The following is a 13,722-nucleotide window of genomic DNA, read 5'->3' as shown; positions in this document are numbered from 1 at the left end:
ATTCTAAGTGGGGTCTAATCAAGATGAACCTTCTTCAGTAGGTGGGGTGGACCATCTCTGTAATGCAATGGCTGGCTATGAACTAAAATGAGGCAGACCTCAGGTTTATTATCGCTGACAAATTATTTTTATATTTACTTTAGAAATACAGTATGAGATCAGGCTCTTCTAGCCCAATGAGCCTGTGGCACCCTATTACACCCATCCATCCAATGAACTGTACGTCTTTGGAGTGTAGGAAGAACATGCAAATTCCTTACAGACCTGAGACTAGGAAGCTGAGAGTGACCATGTCTCAGAGTTCCGCAGGCAAAATGGCCCACGCTTGCATGTTGAGGACACAGGTAGACAAGAGATCAGAGTGAAGATAAAAAGTGCAATTTGATTTCTCACTCCTGGAAATGGCACAGTTTCAGAGGACAAGTGTCCTATAGAACCTAGCTGGTCTTCGAGAAAATAAAAGGAGTAATTTTTCAGAACCGTGAGGTTGAACATCTCACTGCAGGAGAATTTTATTTTGCGGTGCTGTTAGAGTTTTACACCATAAAATAATTGCCGGGCCAAACTAAAATCCAACTGAGAAACGAGGTGATAACTTTCCCAATAGGGAGCATTCAAACTGGTTGCATCACCATCTCGTATAGAGGGGCCACTGCACGGAATCAGAAAAAGTGGGAGGAAGTTGTAAACTCTGCCAGCTCCATCATGGACACTAGCCTCCCCAACATCCAGAAAACCTTCAAAAGGTGGTGCCTTAAAAAGGCGGCATCCATCATTAAGGACCCCCATCACCCATCACCTTCTTCTCATAACCACCACCAAGGAGCCCGAAGACACACACACTCAACTTCTCAGGATCAACTTCTTCCCCTCTGCCATCAGATTTCTGAATTTGCAACAAAATGGTGAACACTACCTCACTATTTTTGTTTTACTCTCTTTTTGCATTATTTTTAAAATTTTTATATACATTGTAATTTAGGTTTTTAAAAAATTATATATTGCAATGTACTGCTACTGTAAAGCAACAAATTTCATGACATATGCCAACAATATTAAATCTGATTCTAATTGGGTCCAAGGCTCACAGAGTGTACATAAAATTGGTCTACACAGATCTCCATCGACACACTCCACTTGTTTTGGAGATGCATAAATTAATTTGTAGCTCACAGATTCTGTTTAAATTCACAAACTTTTTTTTGGTTTAAGCACAGCAATCTTTTTTTAGGTTTCAGGGAATGGGTCCATTCATCTGGTGAACTACACTGAGGTATTTTGTGACCACGGGGAGATTTCAATTGTTCCAAGTAATAGGAATAAACAATAGCTTCTTCCACAATATCCCTCTGGACATGATGGATTTAATACAAAGAAATGATTCAACCAGCAGTGATTTTATCTGAGAAAGGCCTCAGATTACTCATAGTTCACCCTAAATTTGACATAACAAAATGAAAATTTTGCAGAATAATCTAGGCAGCAATGAAGTCTGCCAAGTAATTAATTATGGTTATATGAGATTTTTTAAAATTGCATTTTGGTACTGAATGGTTTATTTGTTGCATCCAAATCAAAGCACTTTAGGAAGAACTTGAAGGTCCAGGGTTGGTGGGGGAGGGGGGTGGTGGTTGTGTGAAAGAGATTTACTTAAATGATTCTGGGGATGAGAGATCTCTGCTACAGGATTTCAGTGGAAAAGTTTGAGTGAGGATTCAATAAAGGTCTTGTTAGGGTGTATTCTGGAGTTAGGGTATATAGCAAATGTTAACTTCAGCAACCAATCTTGACCTGAATGTGGATTGTAGATTAAATTTAAAATGCAGACCTGAACCATAGTTTCCTGGAGCTGTGGACACCAATTAATGGAAAACCAGACAATGCTGATTAACATTCATTTTGGGTGTCTGGAGTGTGGGTGTCGTGTGAAAATTATACGTAATTCAAAGGAAGCATTGTCCTGCTGTTTCCTTTGATCTTTAGCATATAAAATGTCATGTAATATTGGGTTGGGATGCCTCTTCCTCCAAGTAGGTCTCAATATGATGGCTGCTGCTTATTTTTGTTGAACAAAACACTTCTAGGTCCACTAGCCTCTGTGTCTCTCCAGTGACTTTGTTCACATTACAACAGGCTTATAAGGAGAAAGAGGAATTTTTTTAACCAGAGAATGGTGAATTTATGGAATTCATTGCCAAGGGTGGCTGTGTAGGCTGTCATTGGGTTTATTTAAAGCAGAGGTTGATAGTTTCTTGATTAGTAAGAGCGTCAAAGATCACAGGGAGAAGGCAGGAGAGTGGCGTTAAGAGGGATAATTAAGCAGTCATAATGGAATGGTGGAGCAGTCTCAATGGGCTGAATGGTTTAATTCTACTCCTATGTCTTGACTTGCTGAGATGCAGTTGATGAAGGGAAGCTGCTCCTGTTTGTGTAGCTTTAAATTTCGGGGGCAAAGGATTCAAGGCAGAAGGTGAAAGGAAACTTGTTTTTAAAATGCAGATGCAGAGGATAGTTCTCATCTGGAACTTACTACATCTGGATATTCAGAAACAATCCAGAATATTAAGAGGGAAATGTTTTAGCACTCGAGGGAGAATATATTACAGTTCCGTCAGGAAAAAATAGGGAAATAGAAACAATGGAATGTGCGTGCTAAGATCCTGCAAAGGCCTATAGGTTAAAAGAGTCCTCTCCATAGAGACATAGAGCAATACAGCACAGAAACAGGCCCTTTGGCCCATCTAGTCCATGTCAAACTATTATTCTGCCTCATCCCATCTACTTGCACCATATCCCTCCTATCCATCTATTTATCTAAACTTCTCTTAAATGTTCTGAACTTCTGGTCAAGATGGCTCCTTCAGTTGACATCTCCTGGATAGATCATAAACCATATATTTCACTTCTTTTATGTATTTTACATTTGTTTTTTGACTTAGATGTGATTCTGAACTGTTGGAGCCTGTAATTTGGTGTTTGGAGATCATTCGGGTGTCCAGCGCTCTTCAGTTTCCCAGAGGATTCCGGGAGACAGAAGCTGCGTGCGGGAACCTCATGGCGGGCAGGCTGCGAGCCGATGTTCGGCTCCATTCCATTGTTCACTGACTAAAGCGACGAGGGAGATTGAAACATCGAGGCGAATGCAGAAGCGTGGAGATCATTTTGGTGCTTTAGCACTCTGCAGTTTCCAAGAGACAGGAGACAGCATGTTTGAACTTCATGGTGAAGAGGCTGCGGGACAGGCCACAAGCCGTTGTTCAACTCCATTCCGCCAATCAAAGCTTCCATTGTTCGCCGATTAAAGGAATGAGGGAGATTGAAGCATTGAAGGTGAGCACTGGCTGTTCGTCTTTTGATGGCTCTGTTATGGAGAGGGAAGGGTCTGCCATTGGGCCTGGAGAATATCGCCCTGGTTTTCTGCGTTTTGGATGTGGACTTGGACTATAGACTTTTTTTGAATCTTATAGTTTTTTATATTCTGTGTTTTACACCTGATCGTTCTTGTTTTTCTGTACAAGGAGGAGGATTTAGGGGCCAATATGTCTGTAACGTTTTGTTTGTTTCTTTGTGCAGGAGGAGGGATTTGGGGGTCAATGTGCCTCTTCCATTTTGTTAATTTTTTTATGCAGGAGGAGGGATTTGTACCTGTCACTTCTAGGTAATAAACAGGCTTTATTTTTATTTTTAATTGAGATGCAGCATGGTGATGGGCCTTTCCAGCCCAACAAGCCCAGGCTGCCTAATTATACCCACTAACCAATAAATGTTTGGAGTGTGGGAGCAACCCATGCAGTCATGGGTAACGTAGTGGTGGGCACAACACTACAGTACCAGTGACCTGGGTTCAATTCCCACCACAGCCTGTAAGGAGTTTGTACATTCCCACTGTGACCTCGAGGGTTTCCTCCCACAGTCCAAAGACGTACCAGTTAGCAGGATAGTTGGTCATTACAAATTGTCCCGTGATTAGGCTAGGATTAAGTATGGGGATTGCTGGGTGGTGCAGCTCAAGGGACTGGAAGGGTCACAATAAATAAATACATCCACAAACCCCCTACAGTCAGTGACAGGAATTGAACCGCACTCTTACGATTGCTGGTACTGTAACAGTGTTATGATACCGTGCTGCCTGCTTTTACAAGCATTGTCCATAAATCAGAAAACACACAAAAATCGCTCAGTATGGTAATCATACCTCCATGAGTGGCGTCAGAAACACATAAGGCTCGTAAAAAAAGAACAATTATTAAAAGTGGAGAAAGAGAAGAAGCTAGTTCTGTCACTCGCAGGACCAGATGTACGTATGTAAATTGCATTCATAATATTATAGGAGCTTGTTCATATGTATGGAGTGTCTGTAAGTCAGGTGTTCTTAACCAAGGAATGGCCTGCCATTTCATTCGGATCATCTTCATGGAGAATGAGCAGCTTGCCCCTTGAGGGGTTGACCACACACAGTCACCGCTTCATCTAGTGATAAACTGATAGATTGGCCACCCCTGGATTTCATCTCACCTTTCCTGCAAGCACTGCTAGAATTATGAGTTACTAACCTAATTCTTAAATGCAGTGATGGGATGTGTCTTTGGAGACAGATTATATTCCAAAGTCTATTGTGATAAACTGTGTGGAGAGTCAGACAGCAATGGACTCCAAGGTTTTTAAAAGCACCTGAATTGGTTAATTGTTGTTTAATGAGAGTCGTTAATCATATAGGTTCCTTTCTCGAGCGACTCGCTCTTTGTTATGTGGTCTCCTGGTGCTTTCTGCTTAAGCTTGTTCAGTTTATTTTGATAGACTTGGGGATTCCACGTTATTTGTATTATTTGAGTGGACACCTGATTAGTGCTATCACGGGGTCCTAGTTTTGAGAATGCTACTTCTTGCGGCGTCGAATGGCTAAGCTATTGATATTCTTTTGGAATTACTATGAATAAATCCTTGCTGCCTTCTCTACACTGGAGTCTGTCTTTCCTGCGCACTTGGGTTCCGATATTGCCAGTGCTCTTCGTGACAGCTATCCTCAGAACCCTCACATCACAGTGCAGTTTATGAGTAAAAGTTCCCAACTTATCCTCCCATGCCAATGTTGCAGCAACATAATAGGTTAGAGGAATTGCTCTGATTTTGTTAAGGTCATTAGTCTTTGAAACTCCATCATGGATGGTCCAAGCTCAACTGCAAAAGGAGGTGAGTGGCAATGGGGCTAGCAACCCCGTCCCATAAAAACTCAGAGCTACAGAAACCCCATCGGAAGCTCGGAAGACCTCATCCCTGGGAGAAGAAGGATGTTCGCCTAGAGGACATATGAAGTCCTGTGATGAAGCAGAAACCGCAGGGCCGATCAACCTTCAACCCTAGCCTAAGGACTCTGCCGAGATGCTGCCAGCGGGCTTTCCCCCAGTAGGGGTGATGGGCTTAACACGAAGAATAGTCTTGGAAGATAGAGCAAAGCAAAAATCATAAAACATCTTTCAGGACATTCCAAAGAAAAGTGCAGCGAAGCAAATTCCGCTTGAAATGTGGTCAATGTGGGGAAAAAATTCTGCAGCTAATTTGTGTGCGGCAAGCTCTCGTAGAAAATTGTCCCTCTTAGTTCAGTGACTCATATTGGTTGTTGATAACATTCTCATTCTTTAGCAAAATAGTGCAGCGGTCTCATTATCTGATTTGGCACAAGAAGTCTCTCTTTCTCATCACAAGAAAGCAGTAAATTTCTGACACTGAATTTAAGATACCATTAAAAATAATCTTTTTGAAAAGCAGAAGTTATTATCTCAAAGGCTTGTATAAAATCTGGACCCCCTTGTCAGAATTGATCAAGGGTTCCAGACATCAAAGGTTAACTTTGTCTCTTTCCACACCTGCTAAACTGACCAGCTGAGTGCTTGCAACATATTCTGTTTCGATTCAAGAAGGGCGTGATGCACACAAAAAATACTTGTGATTTAGAACTCGCTCTCTTAAACTGTGAGAGTGGTGGAAACAGAATTAATTTAGGTTTTCAAGATGGAATGATCTGACCACTAGAGGAGTGGAGTTAACGACATTACTGAACGTGTCTGATACAAGATATGGGTCTAGCCCTGTTTTGTTCTTTTTTTTGGGGGGTGTTCTCTTTTTCTTTTGGGGATTTTTTTTGTTTATATATATATTTTTTCTTTTTATTTTTTTTTTTATGACTAATTTCATTATGAGTTTGGAAGTCTTTTATATCTATGTTACTTAAAATCTGTTTTGTATATGCTGATTAAGATTATTCCAGTCTCTTTTCACCAACTTTGTTATTGAGTTTATAATTTTGAAAATTAATAAAAAGATTTAAAAAGAAAGAAAGAAAGATGACCACTAATTTGAAGAACAACAAGGAAGTAACCCCTGTTGCCCTGGGCTATGTTTGTTCCTCCTCTGTTAACAAGATCATATATTTTGCTAGTATAGTGCTGAATGAATTACTCTGCCAGGGACTGGTAGAGACCTGATGGACCGAATGGCTATTCTCTGTTCTCTGAACCTTCTTACACAAGTACAAAATTTCTTGAACTTTCTCCCTAAAAAGGCAATGGGAGAACATTCAACCATCACTTCAAAAATAGAAGTAGATCTATACTAGAGAGAGAAAAATATTGCAATTGGATAAATTACATTTCCAGTTAGCTGGCACAAGCCAATGGACAGGATGGCCCTGTTGCCAAGCTGCAATAATCCTGTTAATGAGAATCGGAATCAGGTTTAATATCACTAGCATAATGTCATGAAATTTGGTAACTTTGCAGCAGCAGTACAATGCAATACATGATAATACAGAAAAAGACGAATTACAGTAAATATATATATATATATATCTCAAGTTGTTAAATTAAATAAGTGCCTGTAAGACCAGGTTTCCTCATTCAATATATTCACAAAATAATGAAAAATATTTATAGTAGTACTAATCTTCCGTGATTTATCTGAGAGGCAAGGGATTACTGGATTTCTTAGTATTAAACATTCATTCTTGGCAACCAAATTGTCAACAAAACAAACACCATTGAAGGGATATTTACCAAAATAATGAGTTTGGAGAAGTTAAACACACTTCTATTTATTTACAAAATTGAGGAAAGAAAATATAAATGGAAACTTCTAAAAACCTAAGCTTAGAAATGGGTCTCGGCCCAAAGTGTCGACTGTTTATTCCTTTCCGTAGATGCTGCCTAACCTGCTGAGTTCCTCTCCTTCCCCTCCCCTGGAAAGGAAATCCCCATCCTGGGAACAGATGCAGTGAAGATGAAGGAACTGAGCAAAGGGAAGAGGTATCGTCAACATAAGAGATAAAAGATATAGCCCTTTTCACAGCACAAGCAAATCATCAACTTAAACCTGTCACCTGCCAGCCAGATTCCTCTCCTTCCTCTCCACCCAGACTCTTATTCTGCCTTCTTCTCCCTTCAAGGGTCTCAACCAGAAAGTCAACTGTTTACTCCCCTCCAGAGATGCTGTATGACCTGCTGAGTTCCTCCAGCATTTTGTGTGTTAACTTAGAATAGGGGTTGAGGGAAAATAAGTCTTGCTTGAAATAAAGATTTATATTTATTTATCACTTTTTTATAATCTCAAGTGTTGGAAACTAGTTTATAGCCAATGAAATATCTCTGTGGTGGCAGCACCTTTGCAGGAAACACGGCAGCTGACGTATCCGTGTACATGCTCTAAGGATGATCACATAAACTGACAAGGAATAGACAGCCCTGGACAACAGGGGTTACTCCCGTTGCTCCTCAAATCTGATGGCAGGAACTTTAAATTTTATTAAGAGTAAGCATGACTCTCGGCAGGCACAGTACAACCTACAGAATGTTGAAAGGACTAGATAGTGTGGATGTGGAGAGGATGTTTCTTATGGCAGGGGTATCCAGAACTACAGGGCACAGCTTAAGTTTGAGGGATGACCTTTTAGAACAGAGGCAAGAAGGAATTGTTTATCCAGAGAGTAGTGAATCTGTGGATTGCTCTGCCACAGACTGTTGGAGACTAAGTCTGTGGGTGTATTTAAAGCAGAAGTTGATAGTTTCCTGATTGGTCAGGGCACCAAAGGATATGGCAAGAAGGCAGGTGTATGGGGTTGAGTGGGATCTGGGATCAGCCATGATGGAATAGCAGAGCAGACCTGATGGGCTGAATGGCCTAATTCTGCTCCTATGTCTTATGGCCTTATGACATTAACAACAACAGGGTACACTCGAAGCTGAGTTCCTCCAGTATTGCACTGCAGTCTCAAAACAGATCTAATATCCCTGAGAGGTGATATTAGTTCCAACTAAAGCACAGCTGGCAAAGGTTTAGAATAGCTAGTTCAGAAGATATGGAGAAACAAAACTATGAAGTTATTCAAAATCAGACTAAGGTTTAATATCATCAGCATATGCCATGAAATTTGTTGACTTTACCATGTATTCTTAATAATGGAGAAAAAACTATGAATTACAGTAAGTATATATTAGTTATATTAAATAAATAATGCAAAAAAAGCAATTTTAAAAAGTGTGCTAGTGTTGATGGGTTCAATGTCCATTCAGAAATCAGAGGGGAGGAAGCTGTTCCTGCTTGAGTGAGTCGTTGAATGTGCGCCTTCAGGCTTGTTACCTCCTCCCCGATGGTAGAAACGAGAACAAGGGATGACTTGGCTGATGGAGGTCCTTAGTGATGGACACTGCCTTTTTGAGGCATCGCTCCTTGAGGATGTCCTGGATACTGCGGAGGCCAGTGCCAGTGATGGAGCTAACTAAGTTTACGACTCGCTGCAGTTTACCTATGCAGTAGCCCCACCCCCACAATACCAGACGGTGATGTATCCATGATACATCTGTCGAAACTTTCGAGTGTTTTTGGTGACATACCAACTTTTAGTAATCCTTGGCGTTCAAAGTGTGTAACTGCCATTAGTTGAATAGAACGAAGTCTGTTAAGCCAATACCTTTGGGACACCGGTAATGCCGAACTAGCAGATTTTTTTCTGGACTGTTGGGTCACACACACACACACTTTATTTATTTCACTTTTTATACGTGTTACGCTTTTCCACTGACAGTGGAACGGCAGTTGAAGACGTACAAGCAAACTAAACCGGCTCTTGGTTCCAACCGCGAACCTCCCCGCGTTTCATACCCCTGGTGTTCCCGACCCCAGTCCCGGTTGCCGTCACATACCCAGCCCGCTGTACAGAAACCAATAACTCTCCGGAGTCCCCCGCCTCTCTGCACCCCCGTCTCACATCCCAGAGTGAACCGGTTTCGGAAATCATCAGGATTCCCGAGCAACTGGCTGTCAGATTACACGAACTTTACTGCACTCGCCGCCGCTCAGAGACCAATGTGTTACCTTTTGAGAAAATTACTTCTGATAGCTTCAAACTTTGCTAGATACATAAACGTCTGCCAACACCTCAGTGCATGAAGCTTTGTAGATAAATTCCTGAAATAAACATGTTCTCTCTGCTTATTTCACAATGCTTTGTCAAAGTTGATTGGAACAGGAAACATTTTGAACTGCCTGAAAGATAATGCAGATTAATCTGAAATGGAAACCAAGGAACCCGCCGAGAGGCAGATTTTAATGCCTGCTGACCAGATGAATTATGACATACCTGGGGCAACTGAAACAGCCAAGTGTGCAAAAATTTCACACAGAAACTCATACCGGCATTGGAACATGTAAAAAGAGGCCCAGGGGGCCTTCAAATTTATCTTCCTTTTGCAGTCAATTAAGGGAGAAAAAACTTAGATCAAAGACTAAATTGCCCTATTCAAAATATACAAGAGGGATCCACCTGCGTTTCGACCTGCATTCTGCTGGTGAGCCACGCAGGAATGTTCTGCTGACTGTTATTGCTAAAGGGTTTACGACAATAAATACCTTGAAGGGGAGTAGTAATACTATCCTTTACTATGTTTACATGTCTGTGGTCATGGCTATAATAGAGCTCAATTCCTTTCAAAGTCTGTAATTTTCCCCAGAACTTTTCAAGGATCAAAGGGAACGGAGAAGAGTGATCCTTGGTATTTCATCCAGTTCTAACGCGGACCCCTCGTAATATCCCAGCCAAACCACAAGTCTTAAGACTTCAGAAGTGTTAGAAAACCAAAAATCAAATGGTATTTCATTTCATCTGGTCAGCAAGAGCCTGTTGAGTGCGGTCGGGCGCACTCGCCGGTAGGAAGAGGGCTGGGAAGAGATGCAAGCAGCGGTCTGTCCGCCGCGTAGCTGGTGCTACTGAAAGCCAGCATCAAATTACGCCGCTCTACCTGCTCACTGAAAACATTCCAGAACTCGGGGCAAAGAGAAATCAATCGACTCTGAAAGGTGGGAGATTTAGAAAATGTCTTGAAAGTAAGTAACCAATTTTCCTTCATTTTCCCGACTACCACATGAAAGTGTGCCAAGTCATTAGAGCAAAATCGCTGTTCGCAAAACATTACCTGCAATCTTTTGCTTTTTGAAGAGTTATTTAAGTACTCTATTCAGAAAATAATGCCCTTGAAAAGCCTGAGGTGAGGTTAGCATGTAAATACAGAAGCCAAGTACTACAGACCTTCAAAATCTGACAGGATTCCCTCCAAATGGTCATTGACAGAGAGCTCCGCCATCCCGAACTTAATTCCAAAGGAAAAGTTGGTATCGGAAGACGGTCCAGGAAAAACTGCACAGAAACTTGCTGCAGCAGAGTGGGTTTCAAACTTCCGAGTAACTGAGCTGATTGTTTCCCAGTCAAAGACACAGGATCTCTTTCTCTCTCTCTGAAAGCACAGCACAAGTGTCCGAATCTCTCCTAAGACTCTACATATGCCAAATGATTTCAGCTGCATGTAAGGCACAGATCCCAGTAAAAAAAAACATACAAAGCAAATGGTCTGGCCCTCCCTACACAGATGGGTTAAAGCCCTGCCCCATTTGCAGATTGGCTGGATCATGTTCATGCTTCATCTACCCCCAACCAGAAAGTGCTTCTCAAGACAGACAGAGGGAGAGAGAGACGGAGGGAAAGAGAGAGAGAGAAAGAGAGACAGGGAGAGAAAGAGTCAGAAACAGAAAGAGGGAGGCAGAGAAAGAGACGGGAGAGAGAGAGATGGAGAGAGAGAGGGAGTGAGAGGGGAAAATAGAGGGGAGCAGAGAAAGAGGGAGGCAGAGAAAGAGACGGGAGAGAGAGAGATGGAGAGAGAGAGGGAGTGAGAGGGGAAAATAGAGGGGAGCAGAGAAAGAGGGAGGCTGAGAAGGAGGCAGAGAGTGAGTGAGAGAGAGTGAGAGGGGGAGAGAAAAGGAGAGAGAGAGACAGGGAGAGAGAGAGAAAGACAGGAAGAGTGAAAGGGGGAGAGGTGGGCAGAAAGCAAGGGGGAGAGAGTGAGAGTGGAGAAAGAGGAAAAGAGGAAGGGGAGAGCAGGAGAGAGTGAGAGGGAGGGGAGAGAGAAGGAGTCACAGGGACAGAGAGAGGAGGACAAAGAGAAGGAGGCAAAGAGGAAAGGGATGGAGTGAGCAAGAGGGAGAGCTGGAGGGGGAGAGAGAGAAAGTGGGAGAGGGTGGGAGAAAGAGCAAGACAGAGACACAGAGAGACAGAAAAACTAAGAGAGAGATGGGATGGGGGCTCAACTTAAAACTACATTGGCCTAGAGAGAATTTCAACATCATAGAGTTGGTGGTGTTTTGGGGAGGGGGCGGTGAAAGAAACTCACCGTCATAATGTAACCGGAACAGGGAGCTATTCTGAAAATAAACCCTCAATCGACCAGCTAAAACACAGCTGGAGAAAAGATTTTGGTCTTGGTAAAGAGACTACATCATGGATCAAAGGTGCTTAAAACTACAGTAGATTTTGGTTAATTGGGGACATCTCTTAAAGAATTAAAAATAATTGAGAAATAGCTGGGACTCCTTTTGTTTAATTGGGACACTATGCCGCTTAATTGGGACAGGAGACTGTTGCCAAACATTTTCTAACTAGTGTCACTCGCATTTGTGTGGCTATCAGACACTACACTGCTAACAGTGAACGGTTTTTAAATAGCATTGGTGCACGTGTTTGTGTTCAAAAAGCAGTGATTTTTGTCACTCATTGGTGAGAAATAAGCAGTAAAACAATCCTAAACTGTTTTGCTCACTGTGGTTTCAAGCATTCAGCCTTGGAGATGCCAGAAACGGCCATGAGTGAAAATGAAATGGTTTCACAACCTCAATAAGTTAGGAACTACGAAGAATTTGGAGGTATTGACAATCATCTTGAATGTTACAATGAAAATGAAGATTTGAAGGATACACTAATTGATAGCGTTGTATGAAGGAAATCCATTATCTACACTAGGTGTGTGCTCTGGCTTTGTTCAAAAGAACAAGATGAGGATAAATCCCACTTCATTTTAGAAAGGAAATTTCTCGATGATTTCTTGGTGTGTTTGGAGAGAATAAAACTCTTTTATGTTTGTAGTTACTGTTACAGTCCAACTAGAAAATAAATCCACATCATGCAACTAGAGGCACAGTATCGTAGAACTGTACAGCACAGAAACAGGCCCTTCAGCCCTTTGCATCCATGTTTATCCTTTAACCCATCTATGCTAATCACAATTGCCTGCATTAGGACGTCTTTTTTACTTCAGTGTCTGTTTGCTTCCTAATCATAGTAACTGCATGTGATTCCACTATTCTCTACAGAGGCATGTTCCAGGTATCAGCCACTCTCTGTGGAAAAATATCCACTACTCAGATCCCTTTTAAAACTTGGAAAATGCAAGAAATTCTGCAGATAATTGAAATCTTGAGCAACACACAGAAAATGGGGGAGGACCTAAGTGAATCAGAAAGCGTCGATGGAGGGAAATAAACTTTTGATATTTTGGTGTTGCCACAGGTTCTTGACCAGAAGTGCTGGCTGTCCCCTCCGCTTAAGTCTACGTCTCCTTGTTTTTGATACCTTTGTGATATCATACAGGTGCATAGAGTCATGGAGTCATAGAAAAGTACAGCACAGAAACAGGCCCTTTGGCCCATCTAGTCCATGCCTACTCCCATCTACCTGCACTGGGATCACAGCCCAACCAGCTATGTACCTATCCAAACTTCGCTTAAACGTTGGAATTGAGCTTGCATACACCACTTATGCTGATAGCTCGTTCCACACTCTCACATTCCTTCCTCTAAGAAGGAGATAGAAGATTAGCTCTATTTGTCACATGTGCATCAAAACATTGAAAAATACAGTGAAATGTGTGGTTTATGTCAACGACTAACATAATCTAAGGATTTGCTGGGGGCAGCCTGCAGGTGTTGCTGTGCCTTTGGCACCAACATAGCATGCCCACAACTTGCTAATCCTTACTAAACCCTACATGTTTGAAATGTGGGAGGAAACCCACACTGTCATGGGGGAGAACATAGAGATTCCTTACAGAGAGCGGCAGAAATTGAACCCTAATTGCTAGCACTGTAAAGCATTACACTATCACTGCTCTACTGTGCCACCACTTTAAGCAGTACTACCAATTGCTGGAGAAAATTATGAAGTTAGAGGTTGCTTATTGTGGACACATTATGCGGAGAGATAACATCTTGTCCGACTTGCTATGTGGAAAGGTGGAGGGAAAGAAAGGAAGAGGAAGGCAAAGAACAACGTGGCTAGATAACATCAAGGATTGGACCAAGCTAGATAAGATAGAGATGCTGTGGACAAGTGTCGGGACAGAGCGGCGTGGT

General features: G+C 42.0%; 1 protein-coding gene across 2 annotated transcripts in view; it reads right to left on the bottom strand.

Annotated features, from left to right (window-relative positions):
- LOC134352092 (septin-9-like) overlaps positions 1-13,722 on the bottom strand; it is a 585,694-nt gene that overhangs the window by 431,467 nt on the left and 140,505 nt on the right. Inside the window, exon 1 of one of the 2 annotated variants that reach the window (XM_063059262.1) lies at positions 10,574-10,857. The exons of the other annotated variant lie outside the window; for it this stretch is intronic. Coding sequence (XP_062915332.1) covers positions 10,574-10,847 — 274 coding nt within the window. The 5' untranslated portion in view covers positions 10,848-10,857. Of the gene's footprint in view, positions 1-10,573; positions 10,858-13,722 lie in introns of those variants that run through there. 2 annotated transcript variants of the gene reach the window in all.

The sequence above is a fragment of the Mobula hypostoma genome, chromosome 9 (genome assembly GCF_963921235.1).
Source record: "Mobula hypostoma chromosome 9, sMobHyp1.1, whole genome shotgun sequence".
NCBI lineage: Eukaryota > Metazoa > Chordata > Chondrichthyes > Myliobatiformes > Myliobatidae > Mobula > Mobula hypostoma.
Note: the sequence above shows the minus strand (reverse complement) of the source record. Positions and strands in the feature narration are given on the sequence as shown.